Source organism: Poecilia reticulata, chromosome 12 (genome assembly GCF_904066995.2).
Source record: "Poecilia reticulata chromosome 12, P_reticulata-male-v2, whole genome shotgun sequence".
In the NCBI taxonomy this organism is placed as follows: domain Eukaryota; kingdom Metazoa; phylum Chordata; class Actinopteri; order Cyprinodontiformes; family Poeciliidae; genus Poecilia; species Poecilia reticulata.
Window position 1 is genome coordinate 2390224 of NC_088841.1, and position 26486 is coordinate 2416709.

Consider the following 26486-nt stretch of genomic DNA (forward strand, 5'->3'; position numbering starts at 1 on the left):
AATGGTTTTTACCCGTCTGCAAAATATTTACAAAGTCTAACAAAGAGGAAGTGATTTTTGGCACATGTGAGCAAATTTTACTCACTTCTCCAGCACTAACTAGCACCCTCTGTCAGAAAGGCTGGGGTAGTGTTGAACAAAAGCACAAAATATATCTTCTTTCTTATATAGCTTTCATTTAACATTTTTGTTGATAACATTGTGGGAAACAAAGGGCTGCTGTTTGGTTAGACTGAGCAAAGATGGTTTTATGTAATATGTTCTGATATAAGTGTGAGAAATCAGACATAGCAAGTTGACGATTACCTGGTTTAGCTCTGCAGCTTCAGATTCCAGAGAAAAATGTTTCTGTTGAAGCTAAACAACATTAGAAATGTCCAGCAGAGGTCATGTGATCAGAGCCTGTGTAAGGAGCTTTAACTTGGCTTCATGTTTGATTGGAGTGTGTTATGTTTGGAAACACCTAATGCTGTGGAAGTTTGAATTCTTTTATTCTATTTCCATTCTGTAATCCAAATGTACCACTGGTGACCCACAGCATCATGCAGCCTCCACCAGGCTGGATCTGCCCCCTGGGTTAAAATCTCATCTCCTCCAAACATCAGCATCATTATACATCTAGACTTTTTGTTTCAACTTTGAGCAAAATGAGAAGAATAAATCATTTAGATTACCTTTTTTCTTTTTTTTCCAATCCAAAACAATTCATCACAAAAAAAATATTTATGCAGTAGTTCATAGCATCTCTTAACAGTTTTTCTCAAATAAAAGCTAAAAGTTCATTTAAATTTATATATAAAAAAGTTTTTTGGATTGTTTTTTTTTGTTTAAGTTTTTTGTTGATTTATTTTGAAAACAAAAAAAGGTTCAAATAAATCCTTAAGACCATAAATTTAATCTGAGAAATTTAATTGGAGCTGTTCCAGCCCACTCAAAGCATGTGACACTACAGCCATATTCATCCGTTCATGGACACATTAATACACCGATCCATCATAACCTTGGGTTCAAATGCTTTTCTCAAGGGCACGTTGACATCTGACAGGAGGAATCTGGAATCGATTGCAAGACAATACAACCATCAGGAAGTTGGTTCTTAGTAAAACTAAAACTTTGTTGACACATTTGACTCGATTTTAGCTTTAAATCGTCTTTGCCTCCTGCTTATTTCAGCACTGCAGCATAATGTCTTGCTCACTCTGTCTTGCAAAGAACAAAAATCTCTAGATCTGACAATGTGAGGATCTGCTGCACAGTTCTCTTCAGGTGACCCTGGAGATTTAGCTCTGGTTGAGTAGCAAAAAGTCTTCTTTAAATCACATTAAGTTACAGATTATTTGTTTTTACAAATAATCAAATTCAATGTAAGCCACGGCAGATGTAATAATAATAATAATAATAATAATAATAATAATAATAATAATAATAATAATAATAATAATAATAATAATAATAATAATAATAATAATGACGACGACGACGATGATGATAATCTATTATCTAGGTTATTATTTCAGGGTTTTTTTGTAGTGTGTGTTCGTGTGTGATGGGTGGAAGTGGAATGGGGGTCGCTGTTCTCATATGTCGCTAAATCTTATGAAGTCGCTGAAGAAACACAGTGTGTCCCCACAACAGCAGGAAACCCGAAGCGAGGGGCTCCTGGGAGGGAGGCCCCGGTAGAAATAATGGAGATGTGTGTGTGTGTGTGTGTGTGTGTGTGTGTGTGTGTGTGTGTGTGTGTGTGTGTGTGTGTGTGTGTGTGTGTGTGTGTGTGTGTGTGTGTTGGGAGGCGGGGTTGGGGGGCGCTGACCAGAGGAAACTCCCACTGTGGGCGTCTCTTCTGGTTCCATTATTTATTGAGACAACTCTGTCTACCAGTGGCGCCTTTCCCACGTTTTTCTCCAGAGGACGAAGAGCGGCTGGCTCGGACTCACTCCGCCGGGATTTACCGCCAGCTGGAGGTCTTAAAGCCCGTCCGGACCGCCGCAGGACTTTCGCAGTAGTTCTGGAAAGTTCATACTTCATGGTTGTACGGACGGACAAACTCGGTGTTGGGCTCCGGACCCTGCCAACTGGACCGTGTCGTACAGGTAGGTCTGTCTCGCCGGACCGGATCACTTCCTCTGTCAGTCCGGAGATCTTTGGACCTCAGTGGGTTCTGACTGCCAGCTGCAGGCGGGCCGCGGTGGAGCGGATGGATCTGAGCCAATGGAGCAGAAAAGTGTCCAGATGTTCAGGGAATAACTTTATCAACTCAAAACCGACAGATTCGTTTCAGTAAACGTCCCGCAGTATAAATGGAAGAGGCGGTGATGAAGCTATAACCTGCTGTATTACATATGAAATAATCATCTCTAGTCATAATCTGAGACCTTTGTGTGCTCTCTTGGATTTTATCTTAAACACCAACAATGTAGTGCAGAATCCTGAAGTGCAAAGTGTGCATGCTTTGCTTTTCCAATATATTTTTATAAATCAGGATATAAACCAGCTCCACTGCAGCTCAAGTCTTCCCTGGAATGACTCCATCAGCTTCACACATCAAACTGACGAGGTCGGTCCTCTTTTCAGAGCAGCTCAGTCAGATTGGATGGAGACCTGTATTGTGACAGACTCAGTTAGGTTTAGGTCTGGACTTTGATTATGCCATTTCAGCAGTTGTTTATGTTTTGATCTGAACTCTTCCACTGCAGCCCCGGCTCTGTGTTTGTGTTGTCCTGAAAGTGATAGATCTGCTCCAGGCTCTATTCTTTGGCTTCCTGCAGCAGCTTTTCTTCTGGTATCATCCGTCTCATCACCTCCAATCAGAAAACCCCACCCGCAGCATGATGCTGCCTCCAATATATTTCTTCTACGTTTCCTTAGCTGTATTCTTACTCGTTTTTCCAACCATACCTTATTTGTTGCTCTTATTCTGCTGAAGTTTGTCCCATAAAGCTCAGATGTGTGTTTGTGAGCTGGCTTCAAAGAGCTGTGAATCTCTGCAGCTCCTCCATGGTTACCATGGTTATCACATCTGTAAGGAAATGCTCTACTTGGTCGGCCATGTCTTGGCCAGGTAATGAGTTGCACTGGATTTTTATTGTAGCATCAGAGTAAAGGGGAATGGCTACCAATGTCTTCCACACTCTTTAGGTTTTTATTTTTGTTTATTATTAAGCTCCTTCCACTTCCCTGCTCTGCTACTTTGTGTCAGTCTGTTAAATCTCCATAAAATAATCTGATTCTTTTAGGAAAAAAAATTAAAAAGGGCGGAATGCTTTAACTAGGCCGTAAACAAACACAGAGGCACATATGAAGCATTGTGGTAATGCTACTGTCGTGTTCTTCTTATTTAACATGAATATTTTTGAAATGTTATATTAGACTCTAGAGCAGAGGTGTCCAAAGTGCGGGCCAGGGGCCATTTGTCGTTCCATGACTGATTTTGTGCGGCCCCTGATTAACTTAAATTTATCCCAGCAGTGCAGGTGGTTGATGCACAAGAACTTCCATCCAGCCATCCATTTTCTTGCACCCTTGTCCCTTAGTGGGGTTGGGAGGGTTGCTGGTGCACAAGAATTTTTTTTTCCCAATTAGAACAAAACAATGACCCAAAAATGAAAATGTTCTTACAAAAATGTTAGATGCACCACAAAGTATTTGTCTTTTACAGGAGCAGTATCATGTATTCTGCAGGCATCTTGTGCATTTTTATAGCACAATCAAGTAATTATCTTACCTTCAGTTTCTGCTCAAACTGAAGGTAAGATCAGTTTCGGCAAGATCAGTAAGATCAGTTTCTGATACTGTATTTATGAAATATTACTTTAAAAATGGACTTTATAATTTAACGTCTTTAAATTGGACCTCTGTCTCTTTATTAAAAACTCCTGCTCTTTCTGAAGCTCCACCTTCAGGTAGTCATCACAACATGGCTCCTCTATTAACCCTTCAATAAAATTTTTAGCAGCGTTGCTCCTATAATGAACTCAGCAGATTACTTCTGGCTAGTCTGAAGGAGCTGAGTGGGGCAGTCACTGGGAAGGGCTGCTCTGTGAGGCAGAAGCTCAGAAGCTTATAGCTGCACCACAAAGGAGGAGCTGCATCTCGAAGGCGGGGTTAGGTTCACCCAGGTGTTTTGCACAGCTGGATGGTTGCAATGGAGATTAAAGGATTTCTTAAATATGCATGAAAGTATCAAGGCAACGCTCCAGATAAATTTTTGATGATGGAATAACATTATAATATTGTGTAAAGCTCAAAAAAGCAGATTTTACATAATACTTCCCCTTTAATAGTAAAACGATTTGCTTTCCTTTAATTTCTTGGCAGATTGGTAAATTGATTTCTACACTGAAGCAGACTTTAGAGCTCCAAAATCTGCTTTTAATTATGTTAAAATTTTCTAAATAAAGACTGACCTAAATTTTGTTTTTGTTGCTGAGATTGGACTAAATCTTAAAATAAATGAATACAAGTTTTGCCTTTTCTTCTTTAGGAAAAACATGTGAAAACCTTTTGAATTTTGGATCTACAATGATTTGCAAATTCCTTTCCTACAAAAACAAATCTAATTTCTTTGTTTAATCAAAATATTTCATGCTTAGTTTATTGTTGAGCACGAAAGAAAATGTTAAAATAGTTTTTTTGTTTTTTTTGGTCCATGTTCCAACATGTTTGAGCAGCCCTGCTTTACTCCTGCAGAACTGCAGCTGATTATTTATAACACTGGCTTTGTCCCTAAATACAGAGCCCTCCAGGTGACATGGGGAATTTGTTTTCTTTTGCGTCCCCTCTAAATAATCTATTGATCAGTTCATTCGGCATAATTGAATACTGTAAGCCTTTCTTACGGTGGCCGCCGTAATTTCTGCTTTAATACAAGCTTTATTTAAGGTTAACCCATGGACTATTGAGTTATTATCGCGGGGTAATAAGTCATCTGATTGTGTCTTTGTTGTTTCGTCTGAATGGTTTAAAGGGCTGCTTTCAGTGCCGTTCCATCTGAGCCTTAACTGACATAAACATGCAGTGAATAAATCGATTTTCAATGAGTTTTTTGCACCAAAGCGTTAGTAATAATAATAATAAACACGTTTTATTATTATAAAACACAGCAAACAAATGGTGGTAGAGGGCCGCACTGGGTTAACGCGGGAAATCTCATCTGTCCGTGTATCAATCAACTCCAAACCTCTTCTTTGTTCTGTAACAATTATCGATTTATTTAATTTTGATTATCATGCTCCAAACTTTACGAGGACTGACCACCCCGTTCAACCGCTTCCTCATACACACGGAGCCAGCAGCCAGTAACCTTCCCATTCATACTTCATGACAGTCACGCCCACATCGACACGCCCATCACCAGGTGTCAAAGCCGCTGCTTCTGTCATATCAATAATTATTTAATTCATACGACTCTTTAGAGCCTTAGTGAAAACGTGTTTATTATTATTAACTCTTTATTAAAAACTGATTGAAAATCGATTTATCTACTGCATGTTTATGTCTGTTAAGGCTCAGATGGAACGGCACTGAAAGCAGCCCTCATTCAGACGAACACAATAGACACAATCAAATGACTTATTACCCCCCGATAATAACTCAATAGTCTGTGGAAAAACCGCACATAAGCTTGTATTAAAGCAGAAATTACTGCGGCCACCGTAAGAAAGGCATACAGTATTCAATTATGCCGCATGAACTGATCAATAGATTTTTGCGAGGGGACGCAAAAGTATTGCGAAGGAACGCAAAAGAAAAAAACTTCCCCATGTCCCCTGGAGGGTTCCGTACCTAAACATATAAATAGATGTATAAACAGATTTTTTTAAAGCCAGCACCATATTTCAGGATGGTAAATCATCACTTTTCATGCTGAACTGTAATATGTGGAGTTTGTATGATATAAGTGAGTCACTTTTCCTCTAAAACCCTCAAGAATTTTGGATCTGAAGCAAAACAAACCTGGACCATTTTCCCCTTTAAACTTGACTTGCTCTCTTCTCTGTGATGGTTTAAACAAAGTCTGTGGAAGGTTTACAGCCTTCTGCCTCACTTCCTGTTTGGCACTTGTGTGTATATTTTCCAGCCTGGATGGATGGGAGCCATGAGCAGCTGGTATGTTAGTATGAGAGCTATGAGGAGCTGCCAGCCGGCTGCAGAATCTGGTGTGTAGGTGAGGGACCAGCTCAGACTGAGTTAGACCAGGACAGAGACTTTTAGGACCCAGATGAGAAAACACAAGGACCTACACACACCGACTGGGTCAGACTTCTGTTTACCTCCGTCAGATTTTTAGGTCTGTGTAATGCTCCTGAGTCCTCAGAAGGTTTTCCATGCAGGTTTTTGTTGCGCTGTGCAGCCGAGGAAGTTCTTTTCTGTCCAATTGCTTCGTTCCGCTCTGGCTCTTTTCATGTGCTTGTCTGGAGAGTTGGATCAGGTCCACCAGATCGGCCTCTGCCCAGCCCACATTTCAAACCAGGACCTTCTGGCTCCGAGGCAGCAGCTCTGACACCTGTGTCACTGTGCTTGGTCTGACACACAGGAAATCGAAGCGTTAATACAGTGCAAAAGTATTCCTTCTGGAGATTTGCAGTCCTGTATAATACAAACACAACACAATGTGTTATTGTGAAGTGAAAGGATTATCATACATGCCTATCAAACTTTTCCAACTTTTTCATAATGTGAAATATGAACTTTTTACATTAATTTAAAAGTATATTATGACGACTATCTTTAGTTTGCCTCATCTAGGCTCGAGTTTCTGTCCAGCTCATCAATCACTTTGGCTTTTTCAGTTAACACACTCAAAGATCACATCCATTTTAATGAATTTGTTTTTACCCACAAATACATCCATGTTTAGATTTTAACAATTGGACCAAAGGTTCATGAACTGAATTTGATTTAGATTACAAAAAAGCATCTAATCTTCAATAATTACTATTTTCTATGGTTTGAAAATAGCATTAAAAATCTTGTTTCCAATGCATTTCATGAAATGGGAGGATTTCATGAAATGAATGCATCTCTGTTCATAAACTAGGATTTGAATGATCTCTATGTTATCCAGGAAAAGGCAGTCCAAGTTTTGAATTAATCCACGTTGGTTCAGATGTCCAATACCAAAACCACAAGCCATCTCTATCAGTGTTTTAGTTGTTGCTTTATAAAGAACAATAAAACTCAACAAGGCAAATGTTAGGTACTAGAATGTCAATAAAACCAGCAGAAAATCCCATTAGAGACTTAAAAGATGTAGAAGTCTGAACTGGAAAGCATGTAGAAACCATTGTTCTATAAACAGAACCCAACCCCAGACTTCAGAGTATTTCAGCTTAACACATTTTCCTCCAAGATTGCCATACATACAACATCAGTATAATCTGGGAGCTACTTCCTTTTTTACTTCAAAATAACAGTCTGTCAAGCGTCATGGGGTTTGGATGTTTTCATCGTGAGGAAATGCCTCCATCTTGCCACTCTGCTCCACATCCCAGACATGATGTGGGGTAAGGTGTGTGTGTGCATGTGTGTGTGTTACACACTTCCTGTACCTTTTTGTCAGTTTTGTAGGGACATCCAGTTCTTGGTAATATGTGTGTTGCTTTAAATTTAAATCCCTCTGATGCTGTAGAAAGCGGAGGACCGTGGCTTTTTGGTCAAAGGTGGAGCTTGGAAAATATCAACTAGACCTGCTGGCTTTTATTTGGACTGGGTTTTTTAAATGTTTCTATAAAACACTGAAACTTGTTTTAAGCTGGGATGTTCAGGTTATTGGTGATGTAAAAAGTGATGTAATCATCTTGGTTTTAATACACTACCAAGACCCTTCATTTTTAACAGGCCCTTTTTTTCAATCTTCTTCTGCTGGTATAGATAATCAGTCCCTCCAGGATGCTTCAATGTTTTTTTTTTTTTATCATTTTTGTGGCATAAAATTACTGATTTTGCAGCAGCTTTTCCAAAACGTTGTGGTCACAGTTGAACAGTTTTATTTTATTTTATTTTTTTTGCCATAGCACAGTTCTCTTATTTTTGGGAGTTACGTGGCAAATATTCTTCTTAAGGTGAACAAATAAAGTCTAGTTAGCAAGTGTAACTCATCATGAGATGACGGCGGACGGTGTTAGGAGTTTGAAAAACAAATGCTGCGGTAACCGCGTCTCACTTTTATAACCACGAGCAAACACAGCATTTTAAATGATATGTTTAGCTCTTCTTTTCTTGAGTAAAACTGAAAGTAAAAACAAAAAAATAGGTCCTGTGGAAAGAGTGTGTGACCCATGAAGTAAAGACCAAATCTAGAGCCATAAACCTCTGTCAGAATTAGATTAGAAAATAGGTTTTCTATAATATACAAAATAGTTTACTCAGAAACACATCTTTTATTTATTTTATATTACCAAAAATGTGCCAAAAAGGTTAATCCAACTCTTAAATCTAGCTCCAAATGGTCGATGCTCCTGGTTTTGGTTAGCGAGAGCTGCTAATGTTGTCTAAAGGTTCTTGTTCCCATGATGCAAAGTGTAAAGGACAAATTATAGAAAAAAAAACCCTGTTAAAATCATAACGGAAAATTCCTTTGCATTTCTACAGTATGTTTATCAATTGGTTTGTTTTTTATAATGTGGTTGTATAATGTCTTCTCCCTGACTCTTTGCTCTTTCTGCTGTGGCAAAAAAGATTTCTTTTTACCATGTGGAAAGCAACAGTGAGCACAAGTTCTGTACAGAAGTGAAAAATGATTGGGTTTATTCCTGGCATTAACTAACTAACAAGGGATGTAAAACAGGCAACAACAACAGTAGCTTTCTACTATAGTTAGCATGGAGTTTGATTCGAACAGCTCCAGCTTTCAGTTGTGTGCAGCAAGTTGCATTTACTGGATATGTGAATAAAGGCGTCTGCTGTGGTGCCTGATCACTTGTGAATCTTCTGTATAAAACAACAAAGACTCAACAGTAATTAAACAGGCGTCTGTCTGTGTGTATGTGTGTGTTGAGCGCATTAATTATGGCTGCATGAAGCTGGCACCCTCCGCTGCTCTGCTCATCACACTCCACCCTCAACCACATGCATGTGCTCTGCATGCACGCAGCAGCGCGCCGGGCGCAGACGCTGTAATGAGACGCTCGGGCGAGGGCGGCCAAACAGTCCTCATTTTGTTTATGAGCCTCATAAGATGATGAATGTCATTTACTGTCCCCTTCTGCAGCCTCTACCAGCTCTGTTCACGGCGTAAACAGCTTTCTTCACTCTCTGTCTGTTTCCTGCTGGGATTTCTTCAGTTCTGAACAAAATCTGTATGGAGGCTGGGATTTGTTTCATGACGATGAAATGACATCTGTCAAAGTAATAAAGTAAAAAAACACATATCGGTTTGGATGTTTTTAGAATTTTTCACCATTTATTTTGAAAACATAAATGCCAGAATGACATCCTGAGGAAAAGTGATTCCTTAAAAAACATTGTGGAGAGCCGAGCAACATGACATCTCAATATATCCTGTAGGACACTCCACTTGCCAGCCACAAAAACTGCCGGGTTTTTTAATCTTTTAGATTATGAAGATCTGAAGAGGTGGCCTCAACAGAGTTTCCTGTTAGATTTAGTTCTACACTCTGGACGTCCCAGAATGCATTTTTCTTCTCATCAAATAGTTCTGCTGTTAGTTCAGATGTATGCTGAGACCTCAGGTTGACCTGGACTTTTCATTGTCTGTCATTTTGACTAACAGAGCCCAACAAAATCCAGTAATAATCTAATTCTACCCGTCAAATTTTCAAATATTCAACTGCATTTCATTTTCATTCAGTTCAATTAGTTATTAATACATGTATGGGTTTTTGTGTTCTAGTGAATGACTTCAGAACAGGCTGGCTCACATAAGGTGTTAAACAATGTGATGTCCTGTCTCCTACTCTTTGCATTATAAATAAATGATCTGATAACGGTAAAGAGGTGGATGTGGGAGTGAGAGTAGATCTCACTAAATATGACAAAATATGGTAAAATATGGATGGTAAAATTCCGGCAACCACAGCTTCTGGTATTTCACTGTAAATTAGAGATGTATCTTTTACATTGTGTGTGATATGAAGGTCTACACACTGACAACATTTACCTTTCGTTTTGGGCCTATTATTTTGCTTATTGATAAAAAAAAACAAAAAAAAAACAAAAAAGAAATCAATATTTGGGATTTATTGTGGATGAACATCTTAAATTTGGAGAATGAGTAAAAATCCTGTTAGATTTAGCGGGTGGAGAATTAGGTTATAAATGAAGTAAAATTCTATTGTGACCTGGGTTATAAATCTGGACAGATCCTGTCTGTCCAGTTCTAGAGTCTGGGGCTATTGTCACCGACCCTGTAGTGAGAAAGTCCAGTACAGAGTCCTGAGCTATTTCCTAAGTCTGACCAGAAACATTCTGAACCGGCCTTATATGGATGTAACCATGTGAGGTCAGATATATTGGAGATATGATGAGATTATGGAACAGGTTTATTAAAATGTCGGATCACAGATTCACATAACACCTTTTCTGTTGGGACTTCTATAACAGAGATATTTAGTTAAATAATTGCTTGGTAAAGTTATTGATGTTTATTCAGATTTCTTTTATTTTGGTGATGAAGACAAACTACAGTGTTTATTTAAGGATTGTGTGTTTCAATTAACTCAGTATGTTTCAGAAGCTCTTCCAGAGAGGACACTTTTATGTGTGAAGGATGTTATTGATGTGTTTGTGAACTATAAGCCTACTGGGACTGGGCAGCTTTTATGGTGAATGACACCAAACAAATAAACTTTAACTGACTAAATTATAACTAGCTTTTTCTCCATAGTGACAAAAACCACTGACTGTGGTCACAGTTCCTACAGATAAACAATGACATTAAACATTCACACTTAAATTAAATCACCAGCTGATGCAGTATTAGTTTATACTTGGCCAGCTTGTGCTGGTCAAGTAAAACCAGACCTTCTGGTTTTAATGGCTTTACTGGAAATTGACTCAGAGACATCTGAGCATCTGTGTGTTTCTTGAAAGAATCAGAAGAAGTCCATGTGTTGCACAACCTAAATGAGGTTTTCATTGTTCCATAAAACGAAGGGAGTTCCTAATGTTTCTCAAAACTCCAACGCGCCTCAAGACTGGAAAAATCTGAAGGAAGTAGGAACATTTAATCTCATTGTGAGTCTAATTTCATCGTCTTTTTCCTCTCTGCAGCGCAAAAGTCCCAGTAAGTGGATGCAGTCGAATGTGATGGATTCCCGGCGCTGCTTCCTGCTTCCGTGCGTCCTGGTGCTACTGCTGGTTCAGGTCCAGTCCAGACCAGCCACAGAAGACACGGACACAGGTCAGAGCCTTTGTGTGTTTTATCGCACAGAAACAACAGCTGATAAAGTAATTCAGCTGTCTGTTTGTCATGTGATCGAGTTTAGTTAAAGATTGAGGGTAAAGCTCATAGAAATACAAAGTTGGCCATAAAAACCACAGTTCTGTTTGGTTCCTAGTTCCAGGCTTGTGGTTTTTGGTTTTGTTCTGCTCTGTAAACAATAGTAACTGGGAGGTCCTGCTTATTTTTCTAACAGGCTGTTGAACAGTTTTGCAGGGATGTTTTGATAGATGAGACAACATGTTGGATGCGTTGCTGCTAGCATAAACCACATGTGTACCACATGTGCTTGCACACGGTCACGGTCTCATTCAGCTCTTTCTTGCTATTGTTACAGCTGCAATAGGCCACTTTTACACACACACACACACACACACACACACACACACACACACACACACACACACACACACATATATATATATATATATATATATATATATATATATATATATATATATATATAGCTATATAGCTCACTGTATAGCTGGGGGCTGGGGCAAAAAGTTACAACGGTGACATTGAGCTGTCAGTGTGGGTGTCAGTGTGGGTCCTTAGGCAAGACCCTTGGAGCTATATAGCCTACCTCATACCATGAGAGAAACAAATAAGCACGACATGCCGGCTCAGACGTCGCCCGGCCAAACAAGGTCTGCGTCAGGTGCTGGAGAACCAGAGCAACCTGATGAAAAATGGGCTACTGGAACAAGATGGAAATGGGCAAGAGGTGAAAACATTAATCTGTTGGAATGCTACTACTCAAGTAATCCTAGTCAGAGGGACTACAAGTACAGCCAGATGCCCATACCTGAAGCACTCGAAACTGCCAAACAAAGGCCAGCCGCCTAAAGAGATACACGAGAGAGAATGAAGCCAGGAGGATTAACCGGCTCTTCGCCACCCAACCAGCTAAAGTGTACTCTCAATGGCAGGGTAATAACAACAGAGCAGACCCACCCAGGCTGGAGCCTGAACAATACTAGAAAGGCATATGGGAAAGGGAGGCGTCCCACAACAGCAATGCACAGTGGCTAACTGTGGATCACAGCAACCTCCCTGAACAAGCCCCGGTAACCATCACTGTGGCAGATGCTCAACTGAACCAGCTGCTACAAAATGAGCAAAATGGGTCCCAAAATGGGACTCACCCTGAATGGTTAACTGAAGGGCGCACAATCCTGATACAGAAGGAACCCTCGAAGTCCCATCCAACTATCGGCCAATAACCTGTCTCTCTACAACATGGAAGCTCATGTCAGGCATCATAGCGGCTAAGATAAGCGGGCACATGGATAAATACAAGGGCATAGGCATAAATAGCAGAGGCTCCTTGTAGACCACACAGTCGCCCGAGACTGCAAAACCCGACACACCAACCAACACCAACCTGTGTACCGCTTGGATTGATTACAAGAAAGCCTATGACTTGGATCATTGAATGCTTAGAGATGTACAACATCAATAGGACTCTAAGAGCCTTCATTGCAAACTCGATGGGGCTGTGGAAAACCACCCTTGAAGCCAACTGCAAACCACTTGCACAAGTGTCCATCAAATGTGGCATATACCAAGGAGATGCTCTGTCTCCACTGCTGTGGAGGCCTGAACCCTCTCAGCCAAATCATCAACAAGACTGGCTACGGATACCGACTCAAGAATGGGGCCACGATCAGTCACCTCCTCTACATGGATGACATCAAGCTGTACGCCAAGGGCGAGCGAGACATCGACTCACTGATCCACACCACCAGGATCTACAGCACTGACATTAGGATGTCATTCGGACTAGAGAAGTGTGGTCGGATGGTTACAAAGAGAGGGAAGGTCACCCACACAGAAGAGGTCTCACTCCCAGAAGGAACAATAGCAGAAATAGAGCACAGTTACAAGTACCTGGGAATACCACAAGCAAATGGCAACCTCGATGAGGTCACAAGGAAAGGAGCCACAGCCAAATACCTCCAACGAATAAGGCAAGTCCTGAGAAGCCAGCTCAATGGCAAGAACAAGATCCGTGCAATAAACAGCTATGCCTTACCAGTAATCAGATACCCTGCCGGAATAATTAGCTGGCCAATGGAAGAGATGAAGGCCACGGATGTTAAGACTAGGAAGCTACTAACCATGCATGGAGGATTCCACCCCAAATCCAGCACCCTGAGACTGTACACGAGCCGTAAGGAAGGAGGCAGAGGACTAGTGAGTGTGAGAGCCACTGTCCAGGATGAAACATCCAAGATCCATAAATACATCAAGGACAAAGCCTCAACAGACGATGTGCTCAGCGAATGTCTCAGGCAATGGGGAACAGAAGACAAGGTGCTGGAAGTACCATCATGGGAGGACAAGCCCCTACATGGGATGTACCACCGACAAATAACTGAAGTGGCTGATATCAGGAAATCCTACCAATGGCTGGAGAAAGCTGGACTCAAGGACAGCACAGAGGCTCTCATCCTGGCTGCCCAGGAACAGGCCCTAAACACCAGAGTAATAGAGGCTCAGATCTACCACACCAGACAAGACCCAAGGTGTAGTTTGTGCAAGGAGGCCCCTGAGACAGTCCAGCACATAATAGCAGGGTGCAAGATGCTGGCAGGGAAAGCATACATGGAACGACAGGAACATCTGTGCAGAATATGGACTGGAAGCCCCGAGATCAAAGTGGGGAACACCTCCAAAAGTGGTGGAGAATGACCGAGCTAAGATCCTGTGGGACTTCCAGATCCAGACAGACAAGATGGTAATGGCGAACCAACCGGACATTGTGGTGGTGGATAAAGAACAGAGGAAAGCCGTTGTGGTGGATGTAGCAATATCAAGTGATTACAACATCAGGAAAAAGGAGCATGAGAAATTGGAGAAATACCAGGGCCTCAGGGAGGAACTGGAAAAGACCTGGAAGGTGAAGACCACAGTGGTGCCTGTGGTCATCGGGGCCCTTGGGGCAGTCACCCCCAAACTGGAGCAGTGGCTCAAACAGATCCCAGGAACAACATCAGACATCTCAGTCCAGAAGTGTGCAGTTCTAGGCACAGCCAAGATACTTCGCAGAACCCTCAAGCTCCCAGGCCTCTGGTAGAGGACCCGAGCTCAGAGGATGAAACAGACCACCCGCGGAGGGTGAGAAGGGAATTTCTTTTTATATATATATATATATATATCTATCCATCCATCCATTTTCTTGCACCCTTGTCCCTTAATGGGGTCGGGAGGGTTGCTGGTGCCAATCTCCAGCTAACGTTTCGGGCGAGAGGCGGGGTACACCCTGGACAGGTCGCCAGTCTGTTGTAGGGCAACACAGAGACACACAGGACAAACAACCATGCACACACACTCACACCTAGGGGCAATTTGGAGAGGCCAATTAACCTGACAGTCAGGTTTTTGGACTGTGGGAGGAAACCGGAGTACCCGGAGAAAACCCACGCATGCACAGGGAGAACATGCAAACTCCATGCAGAAAGACCCCAGGTATATATATATATATATATATATATATATATATATATATATATATATATATATATATATATATATATATATATATATATATATATATATATATATATATAAGTGATTCTTGAGAATAGGGACAAAACAGGTCCTATGGATAAAGCACAAAATTTGAATAAAATATACACAAAATATAATTTCTTCAAATATCTGACTAAACTAACCTGGGTCATGTGAACACAACAATGTATATTTTCCAGGTATTTGCTGAATATTTTTTTATTTTAAACATTGTGGATGATGCCATTGTGGATGGGGACACCAGAACTTCCGAGGACCCCATGACCACTTCCTTTCTCTTCTTTTGCTAAGAGGGCTAGTTAGCTCTGGTTAGCTATGTTATTCTTTAGTTTTTTCTTCTGTCTTATTCCTAAGTTGTTTGTCACAACCATGATGTGTCAACACCATAACTGACAATTTACAAAACTTTTATGAAATTTTGTGAAATAAATGCTTAATTTTGGTAAAATGTAAAGATTTCATGGACCCGATGAGCTACAATATGGCCTCCTTCAGAATAACATCATAAAAATTGAGGTAGTTTGGCATTTTGTCAACTCCGTCAGATGTTGACTCCATCAGAGTTTTTGTGACTCTTTCTGTGAAATTGTTGTCAAATCTCACCTAAATGTGTAATTAATTCATTTTAATGTATTTTACATAAATTGCATTACTTCACATGTACCAAGTTTTTTATTTTACTCACTGGTTTGTCATCACCTTCAGTTCTGTGTCATCTCCATCATGCAGTGTCAACTCTGTCAGATGGACGTTTTGTTGTTTTTTGTTTTAAATAATATTTATTGTGTTTCTTGAGAAGCATTTATCTGTAAAATAAGTAAAAAAATATCACTAATAGGGTCATTAAAAATTATTTTTTATTTATTTTTGTCAGATGGTGATAACAGCGTTCTAGGTTAGGTTGATTAAAAATGTAATTTAAAAAAAAAATGTTGCAACTGGGAGCCTGCACCTTTCCAAAACATTATTTGTCATATTTGCATACATAAGGTTGAGAAATAACAAAAAAAAATCATGGGAAAATTAAAACGCATTTTGTCCCTATTCTCAGGAATCACTATATGTTTTCCATATTTGTTCAAACTGTCACTGTGCCGTGACCTTATGATTGTTTCTGGTTGTTTCTGAGCCAGAGGACCACAGGGAGGAGGCAGAGGAGCTCCGTTCTGTCTCATATCATACTGTCAGGACGTACAGGGACAGTTTGAACAAATATATAAAATAATAAATACTTTTAGAAATGTTACCTATTGCAGCTTTCCTCTAACAGATTTCTTCTATTTCGCACAGAAAGGTTAGTTTTGTAATCTTCAACATTTATGTCAGATAAAAAGATAAAGATAACCATGTCAACAAACAAAAGCTGTTTTCAAATGATGACCTCATGTATTAAAGAAGAGGTTCTATCCAACTAGAACCTCTGTGAAAAAACCCACACTCTGTCTGTGTGATACTTTGTGTCAGAAATGGACCCAAGCACAGACAGGAGTCTCATATTGAAGGTATGACTCTACACAAAGAAACTCAGAATATCTACAGCTCTGCAGGCCTCACTGCTTCTGCTAAGGTTCATGTTTATGAGTCATAGAAGGGTTCCAAGGCTGAAGATTTCTGCAGACCAAAAAGAACAAAAATGCTTATTTCATATTCTCCAAAAAAATGTATTTTAAAATATTCTGTTGACTGGCGAGACAAAAGAGGAACTCTTTTTAGATGTGCATCCTGTTATATGCATAGATGGTGTGAAATCAACACAGCTTTTCAGACAAAGGACATCAGCAATTAAGCAAGCTAATACTAGTGACAATCATCTGAAGCCCAAATCAACCAGTGAATGGCTCAAAAACTAAAATGGAGGTTATGGATTAACCTAGTCAAAGTCTGGAATTAAATCTGATATAGATGCTGTGCCCTGACCTCGGACATGCTGTTCTGCACAGTGTGACTGAATTAAAACTGTTCAGCTAGAAGCACAGGGCTAAGCTGGCTGGGATAGCTTCAGTCCTTCTTAAGAGAATTCAGCATTTTTGAACAAAATTTTGCATTTACTCAGGTTATCTTTGTCTGATTTAACATGTGTTTAAAGCTCTGAGACATTTCAGCGCAACATTAAAAGCAACAGGAGAGGAAATCTGTTTGAAGGCACATATCGGTACTAGAGCATCTGAAACGCTGGCAGACAACATACTGAAGCAGGCTGCTGCTGAGGCCACATTGTGTTTACTGCTCAGCATTCCCATGACTGGCCTGCCTGCTGCTCTGCTCTCACTATGGTGCCGAAATGCATCACATTACAGAGCTCAATGTGTCCCAAACCTTGACCAGTAAACCATTCATGGTTGTTTTTTTCATGAACCATTCAGTCCCAATTGAGTTGTTTAACGTGGCTTCACTGTTCTCCATAAAGGTTCTGAGCTGAGCAACAGTTAGGCTTACTTAGTTCCTCCAGGATGTCATGATGGTTTTTTGTGATTGTTGTTGCTTAGAAGTACTGATTTGTCAAAGTTGTGAATTCTTTCAGTCTTATTTTCGCCGTCTTTCAAAAAGGTGAAATTGCTGCACATAACCTTCCCAGAAAAGAGACAGAATTTTGACATGGTTCATGTTTACAGTGAACATTTTCAGAGTTCTTCTTGAAATAGCAGCTTGATACAAATCAAATCCTGTCCTGAGGAGAGGTCAAAGTGCAAATTGTCTCATTCAGGTTAACATGAACTGTAGACACAGTAGAAGCAAATTCTTCATGTCAGATTAATGTTATAAAGATTAATTTGCTCTTTAGCGTCACTCATGCTTTCATCTCAGGTTTTCAAGAGATGTTGTGAAACAGGAAGTTAAATTAGGAGGGGTCGAAGGGGATTGGTCAAAATTCAGCTGAGTTTCTGTGATTGGTCAGAAAAAAATGAAATACAAAAAACGTTACGGTGATCGGTCAGATTTACAAAAAAGTTGTCATGACTGATGAAAATTGCAAGTTTGTGGAAAACTGGCGAATGATGAGTGAATTTGCATTAATAGTTGAAATCACAGCTGCCTGAAAGAACGGATTAGTGTCACAAGATAAATGATTTTCCAAACTTACCAGTACTATAATCATTTCAGGGACCAACTACTGAGCGACGTTCCTGACCATTAAACCTGGATGTAGGAAGAGACGAACAGTAATTAATTAAACTAATCTGAGACAAAAATTGAATCGGCTTTTTGCTGTCTAACAAAATATAATTCAAATTGAATGTAATCATCTCCTCATGTTCTGGATTCACATCACTCAAACTGATTTCCCATGCTCCTTTGCTACTCTGCTCAATGAAGTCAGCTCTTTTTGAAAGTGGTCTCGGCTTCTTTACAAGCTGTTTGGTTGTCATTCAGAGGTCCCTCCTGCTCTCCTTTGTTTTCGTCTCTGATCTCAGCTGTGGTTGTATGTATTACAGTTTGTGCTCTTATATAAAGGGCTTTAACAGGATGGTGACTTTTTCTAGGTTTGGTTGAGTTTGGCTCAGACGCGTCTGAAAACGGTTAAAGGGATTTTTTCTTTCTTTTTTTTCTTCTCTTTTTTTTGTGGTGTGACCATGGTTTGGCTCTGTGGGTGCTGGTTATGGTCTGTAGATTCTGTCCAGACACAGGAACACAGAAACACATGCACCCTGTCGCTCTCTGTTATGGGCTCACTGAGCCAACCGGCTCAGCATAAAGCTGCACTTTCAGGCACCATTTATGCTCCTTCCTCTCTCCCTCTGTTTATGAATATGTATGTATACATCTAGCGTGTCTGTGTGTACTTGGTTGTGTTTCACCAACCATCTGGGCTCCAGCTGACTGTCTGTAGCACCATTGTAAACTCTTGTTTTCATCTCAGTCAAGAATCCATCAGATCTCGTCTCTCTGCTCCAGCCCCCTTTTATAAACAAGGCCTGCTTTCAGTTTCCCAGCTCCCTCTGCTCTGCTGCATGCTTTCTGAAATCACACCACTTCTCCGAATTTAGAGGGAAACAGAAGTTCTGGTCATGCCTAGAAAGTGGTCAGTGTTTGAACCATAGCTGCACATTTGTGACTGTGGTCAGTGTTGGTGACCATAGTCACTGACTCTGGACAAACTTTCAGAGTCAGAGATTGACCACATTCGTCTCAGAAAGAGAGTTTCTATTATAAGGGCAGTATTGTGGAAAACATACTTTTTGGAGCTTTACATCATGTTATAATGATAACCCTCATCAAAAACACACCTGGAGTGTTGGTTTGATTCTTTCATGCATGTTTACAAAATCCCTGAATCTCCCATGGCCACCATTCAGCTGCGTGAACCTAGCTCCACCTTCAAGAACAAAGCTCCTCCTCAGGAGCTGCAACTTCCAAGCTTCTGCCTCACAGAGCTCCTTCAGACTAGCCAGCAGCAATTAGCAAACACCTGGTGGAACTGAGCATCTGCTGAGCTCATTATAGGAGCTACTTCTCAGAGCAATGCTGGTAAAAACGTTGCTGAAGGGCTAATAGAGGAACCATGTTTTTGGAGGCGGAGTTTCAGAAAGAGGAGGAGTTTTTAAATCGAGACTCAATTTCAAGGCGTTAAATTGCAAAGTCAATTTTCTTTTAAGTCATATTTGATATAAATAAGATTTTTATAACAACTGAAGGTAACAAAGTTACTTGATTGTGCTATAAAATGGCACAATCTTGTCCCTCTTGTCCTGTGGGGACACACCCAGCGGGATTCACCCTGGATTTCTTCATGATAACAGGATTTCTGCTGTTTGGACCTTGTGGATTCCTGGATTATCAACAAATTTGTGACAGACTTGGCCAAAGTAGTGAACACTCAGACTGCTGGTGTAAATAGAGACGCAAGTTGGATGTGAGTCTTGCTGAGACTCGCAGCCCAGCTGAGGACTTTAAAACTCACTAATGGAATAGAATCGATCTTGGAGAAGTCGCCAGTTTCGGTTCAGTGGAACGACCAAATTAATTTGGATAATTGGGAACTGAGATGTATCAGAGAGACTTTAGGGAAGATTGAAATTTATAATCTATGCGACCTAAGACATTCTGTTTCTGAATTGGCTTTCTCTGTGTCACCTTGGAAGGGCTGCATATTTCCAATCTCCTTGAAGATATGTAAACATAACGCTCCTTCCCACCTCACCCCCTTCTGTTATCCATGCAGCTGTGGAGCTGAGCGCTCCCAAGGACATTCCTGGATAAACAACACCTCTGTCGGACTTCTGCGGGAAGGCTGAGCAACATGGTTTCATGGCCCTGTGGTGTCACCGCCTTCACTCATGTCTTTGTTTTTCCCTTTGTTTTGTCTGAATGTTACCATTTGCCCTAATGTGTCCTTTCCTCTTTTTATTTTATTTAGTTTACCTCTTAGAAACTGTGGAGTACTTGCTATTTAACCCAGAAAAGGATTATTTTAGTTTATTGATAATATCAGAAATTGTGGAGTATGCGCTATTTAGATTAGCGGTTCTCAACGTGGGCGATACCGCCCCCCAGGGGGCGTTGGCGGAAATTTTTACAAAAGGGGGGCGCTGGGATACCTTTGGGGGGCGTTTGGTCGAAGGTAAACTTTACACCTTAAATCCACAACAATGCTAGTTTAGACTTTAAGCAACCTGGTGAAACTGTATTGTGTAACATTAAATCATGCTTGGCTGCAAATGTATCGATGGCAGCTCTTCTTCTATTCAGTGCTGTGATTCACTTTGTCTGGTACTTTTGTACATATTTTTTGGCAGTTCTGTGATCATGTCAAAGCAGCAACTTATATTAAAAAGTGTTTTATTTCCGTTTGAAAGTTGCCCGCTTCCATGGAAGGACAGCAGAAAATCGCTCTTATAAACATGTATAAAATCACTATACCCTCACTTTGAATCCCTCTAAAAATGAATCCATTTAAATAAAGAAATCCCTCCATGGGTGATACCTCGATAGAGAGCGTTCATTTTATAGCGTTAATACCGGTGCTGTAAGTGGTCCGGTATGAAACGGATGATAGAACAACGGTACCACAGCACTTTGGACGAACGGAGCGACGAACTAGATGTGAATTACGGCATAAAAACAGAGAATCCGATGCTGAACAGTGAAAAATCAACACATGGTGTGAAACACATGACGATTAGGCATTAAAAGGATCTGGAACTTTTGTTTTTCCAATGAAAGCTCTGGTTTACACAATAAATGCCATGTGGGTGAAATTTTATGGATGATACTCTGATGTCCCATTCTTCTGAAGGCAGCACAGAGCTGCACCACCAGAAACCCACAGAAACACTGAAGAGAAGAAGAGTTATGATTAATGCAGTTACAGTTCTATCCATGTTTTAATGTTGCAGAGCTCAGTCGTTTTGCAAATAGTTCAAAGTTTAAACTGACATGTTTTACATCTTTTATCAGGTTATTTTGTGGAATATATAACAATATTTTTTCCACTCTGATTGGCTGCTGTTAGGCCTACAGATTTTAACTTGAATGTTTATTGCATTTTTCGTAGATACCTGTGAAAATAATTTCTATTCCCATGACTTTTTTGTTCTCTGAGAAATTATTTTTGATGATAAATACAGAAACAAGAATAAAAATCAAAACATCTACAATAGTGATGGTAATATTAATAATAAAATAATAGTCAGTGCAAAGTAGCCTGCAAATTCTTTGGTGGGGCAGTGAGGGACCTGGATAAAGGCTAAGGGGGCGCTGGCCCAAAAAAGGTTGAGAAACAGCACAGTCTGTTGTGTAAGGGACTCCATGCACGTCATAATATTATCCTTAATTTGTATTAAAAATATACCATGAAATTCAATGCAGCAATGTCCACATGATGAAGACATTGAAAATGGAAGAAGTTTGCAAATTGATTGGTTACCAAGCAGATTGGCTGCCAAACAGAAAGAATGCAGACTGGAGAACATTACTGCCGAGTTCTGTTTTTATTCGTTACAGCAATTTTTGCCTTTTCTTCTGACATGCAACATCATCTAGGTGATTTAAAGGAGTACTGAAACCATCTTAAACATAAAACATTGCCCATCTCCCCAGGCTGAAAGGATGTGTGTGTTTTAAGCTTGTTGGTTATGGTCCAGATTAATGGAGAGGATGTCTGTGAAGTGGTTGGGGTGTAACTGTGTTTGGATAGCGCCCGTACGTCTGCTGCAGCAGCCTGAGCAGAAACACTGACAGTTTCTTTGCACTGAGGTCAGAGGTGGATCCTCAAGCTGTTTCTATTTCTCTTAAAACACCTTTATGGCTGTTTCTCCTATTAAAGAAATCTATTCGAAATCTCTTTTAAAACAGATGCAGCAAAGTCTTCTGAAGACGAAGAAGATGAAGAGTCATCCTCAGAGGAAAATAAACTGTCCAATGAAATGTCAACAAGCAACGAAAAGCTCCAACGTAATTCCTTCAATGCTGTTAGGTCTCCCAAACTTTTGCCTGAAAGCAGTTGAGCTGTGAATGGCTGATTTTTATCGTGTTTATGTTGTTGTGTCTCCTCGTTAGCGCTGGCGCCGCAGTGGGTGATGCCAGAGAAGATGGAAAAGCAGCTCCATGCTGTGCCTGCCAGCAGGACCGTCAAGTTCCGCTGTCAAGCAACCGGGAACCCACTACCCAGCCTGCGCTGGTACAAGAACGGGAAGGAGTTCAGGAAAGACCAACGAATCGGAGGGTTCAAGGTCTGTCTGACATCAGTAGCTGCGTTTCCATTACAAATGTGCGCAAAACTTTTGTCAATATAAGTTTATTTATGTGGTAAGTCATTAAAAAACATGCTACGCCATCATCCCACCAACTACTTCATATCTTCTTCTTTTTGAGTCAGTCCCGACATCCGGTTGTTGATCATGTGACTCGTAGGTTGTGAAAAAAGTGCTTCCACGAAGCGAAGTAAGCGAATTTTGATATGGCCAAAAAACAAATTCACCCTAACACTAAAACTTATAATTTTTTTTTTAAAATTGGCATGTTTCAAAAAAACTAAGCGAACTTATTTGCAAAATGTCAAATTGAGCAATTATACTGTCAATGGAAACGCAGCTAGACAGGAACAGTATATCTGGTTTTAAAGAGATGTATTAAATCTTCTGCTCTTTATCAGTTCAGAGAACACATGGGGACGCTCATAATGGAGTCAGTGGTTCCTTCTGATAGAGGGAACTACACCTGTGTGGTGGAGAATGTACATGGCAGCCTGAAACACACCTTCCTTCTGGACGTAATTGGTGAGGCATGTTGATGTTCTGGGCATCAGAATGACCCTTCTGTACCGAGCGCCCTCCCGTGTCTCACCAATTTTCTGCATATCCTCCTGTCCTTCATCAAATCTCTTCTGATCTTCCACTTTTCTTCTTCCAACACCTTAGGGTTGAAAATAGTCTTCCTTTCCAAAAATTTTGGCAAACACAACACAGGACATTCCTGATCCTAGCATATTTACTGTATATCAAATAGAGTTTTTACCCTTTAGTGTACTGGACGTTTTGAAGTGTGTTACTAAGTGCAGCTTTTGACCTTCATCTGACGTTTGTCCAAACATCTCTGCTCCAGAGCGTTCTCCTCACAGACCCATACTGCAAGCGGGCCTGCCGGCCAATCAGACGGCTGTTGTCGGAACCAATGTGGAGTTTGTGTGCAAAGTGTTCAGTGACCCACAGCCTCACATCCAGTGGTTCAAACATATAACCGTCAATGGCAGCAAACAGGGACCAGACGGACACCCATTCGTCATGATTCTCAAGGTACGCAAAGCACACAGGTGGTGTTTTTTGTAAATTTAGCTTTAATAAATTGAAATTAAGCAAATATCAGTCTGAGCTTTATCTGTAGCTTAGCAAAGACATTGATACCCTAAGTGTATCGATGAAAGTGTTTGGTGGATTTGGTGAAGCTGTATAGGTCTTTTGAGGTGAAGACAGAACCGAGCCGTTAGATGGAGCTTTCTGTTTTCCATTGAGTCTACACTGAGTGACATGGGCAACTGCCCAGGGTGGCATCTTGTGCCCCTGGGTCCCTCAATCAACTGCAACATTCCAGTCCTCAAAAAATAAAAACCAGCAACCTCATTAAATTTGCAAATGACTTTAGAAAACAAAACAAGCCCACAGTCGCTGATGATAAGAAGACTTGGCAGCACTGACTACAGGTCTATAAGATAATTGTATGGTTAAGGTGGAGCCACTGATGTCACACAACACATTCTATCGACTGGGGAAGTAAAAATGTTACTGCTTTCAACAGACATGAGGCATACAAATGCATCACGTTTGTCGTTGTATTAGAATGACGCCAAGTTAAAGGGTTTGGGTTTGACCCCGCCTGTCCTGTGAGAGTCCAACTGCTGCTGGAGCTGCTCTCCTGAAAACTCTGGACCATAAAATAGAGCACCGAACCGCACCGGCCCATGACGTACCGCTCTGTGGAAGCTGAGCATAACACTGTTGTTACAGTCAGTATGCAGAAGAGGATCTTTAGGCCCTGTGGCTGATGCCTGCCAGTGGGCTGTAATGATTTACTGTAGTGGTGACTGAGCTGGTTCTGCTGCATGGCACTGGTCTCATTTTTCTTTCTCTGGTCAGCAGACAGTCAGATTGGATTTGTAGGAAGTGGTGGGATAATGAGGAGAAACACTTCAGCCTCTTTTTCAATTACAGAAGATTTATTTACTAGTCAAGTTGAAAATTGAGATTTGTACTATTCCTTTAGTAGAGTAGAGTTAAGTATACCAACTCTGAGAAATGTTTCTGTGTTACTGAGTAAACTGTAGGTTTTTATTTAAAGGGTTAACATCCACCTGCATTCCCCTGTGAATGCTGCTATTTGTATGTCTGTTTCAGGTTCCAGCTGTGAACGTTCTCTGTTTGTTTCTGATCTGGAGTTAATATCTATGTTGCCGTCAGGCTGCAGGTTTGAACACCACAGAAAAAGACATGGAGGTTTTGACTCTGAAGAATGTCTCCCTGGATGACGCTGGAGAGTACACCTGCCTGGCGGAGAACTCCATCGGAGTGTCTTACCACTCGGCGTGGCTCACTGTGGTCGATGGTATGTTTACATGGAACCCATGCACACCATAATTCAGACTCTCTCCTCTCCGGTCACCATGACTTCCCTCTCCTCAGAGTTACTGCCCTCACCGGTGCCCTCGCAGACATACTTGGAGATCTTCATCTACTGCCTGGGGTTTTTCGTCATCATCATTCTGACGGTCTCCGCAGTCATGTGTAGGCTCTGCTGCACCCAGAAGAAAAGGGACTTTAACAGCCAGCTGGCAGTGCAGAAGTTAGCCAAGAGCATTCCTCTGAGAAGACAGGTGAGGCAGTGAGCATTCAGATCACCTCTTCATTGTCTTCCTGATCTCATACTAAGTCTATATCTGTAGGTTTCAGTTGAGTCCTCGACCTCCCAGCAGTCAGGGATGTGTTTGATGCACCAGTCGCGTCTCTCCAGTGCTGCCACCACCATCCTGGCTGGAGTGTCAGAGTACGAACTTCCATACGATCCTGGATGGGAGCTGCCACGTGAACGGTATGTCTTTACCCAATGTCCCCAAACGCAGTCATCCCCCACAAAAGTTTCATTTTACAAAAAGCATCGGCAGTTTACCACATCACATTTATGCGACCAAGCAAAAAGGTGGAAGGAAGTGATCTGCTGCTGGTCCAGACCTAAATCTATTTGAGGATCTTTGGCAGGACTTGGAAAATTTGATGTTCAGGTGTTCCAACCTGAAACTGAGCAACCTTACAAAACCTTACAAATTCAAAATTATTATATCATCTTCCTCCCACTCACAGTTATGCTTTGCTTCCTGTTGGTCTGTTAAAAACAAAAAACTATAAATATGTTGAGGTTTTGTGGTTGGAAAATGTGGTTGTTTAGTGAAACATTATCCAGTTTTGTACTGACATGGGCTAAAGAGCCACTTATGGAGGAGGAACATGATGTAATTAATAAAGCCAATGTCCTTAAGAACTAGACCTTAAAACCGTGAATCATCCTCCACCTTAGAGAAGATTCATCATTGGTCCTCTATGACGAAAAGTCTAAAGACACTGAAACACTGCAGTGTTAACAGGTCTTATTGGTGTACAACCCCTTGTCTACAGAGGGTTGAGTGTCTGATTTATGCTTTCATTTCTAGGTTGTGTTTTGTGTTTTAGTCCAGCATAATTTTACACCTCTGCATTTGTTTCAGGCTTACCCTGGGGAAGCCGTTGGGAGAGGGCTGCTTTGGTCAGGTGGTGCTGGCTGAGGCTGTCGGGATCGACAAGAACAAACCCACACGTCTAACCAAAGTGGCTGTAAAGATGCTCAAAGGTGAGAGATGATAGAAGCTATTCTTTTTTTTTGTTTTTTGTTCATATTTTTTTTACAAAAATATGTTTTTTTTTTATATTTATTAAAATTGTCACAGTGTCGTGACAGTATGATATGAGACAGATAATCCGTGATCTCCTCCACATTCTCCCTGAGCTCTTATTGTTGTCTGAGGAAATGCACCACTCCCGACCAAAAACAACCAATCACAGCTCACTGTTAAAAGAGTTAGCATAGCCAC

At 40.9% G+C, this 26486-nt stretch overlaps 1 protein-coding gene across 2 annotated transcripts in view; it reads left to right on the plus strand.

Moving 5' to 3' along the window:
* The first annotated feature begins 1862 nt into the window (after positions 1–1862).
* Positions 1863–26486, plus strand: part of fgfr1b (fibroblast growth factor receptor 1b) — a 29329-nt gene continuing 4705 nt past the window's right edge. The window contains exons 1-10 of one of the 2 annotated variants that reach the window (XM_008423158.3): positions 1863–2090; positions 11230–11359; positions 22229–22327; positions 22433–22605; positions 23028–23151; positions 23477–23667; positions 24826–24970; positions 25048–25238; positions 25308–25453; positions 26124–26245. In XM_008423158.3, coding sequence (XP_008421380.1) covers positions 11251–11359; positions 22229–22327; positions 22433–22605; positions 23028–23151; positions 23477–23667; positions 24826–24970; positions 25048–25238; positions 25308–25453; positions 26124–26245 — 1300 coding nt within the window. In that variant the 5' untranslated portion in view covers positions 1863–2090; positions 11230–11250. The remainder of the gene's footprint in view (positions 2091–11229; positions 11360–22228; positions 22328–22432; positions 22606–23027; positions 23152–23476; positions 23668–24825; positions 24971–25047; positions 25239–25307; positions 25454–26123; positions 26246–26486) is intronic. The other variant, XM_008423159.3, reaches the window with a different exon arrangement.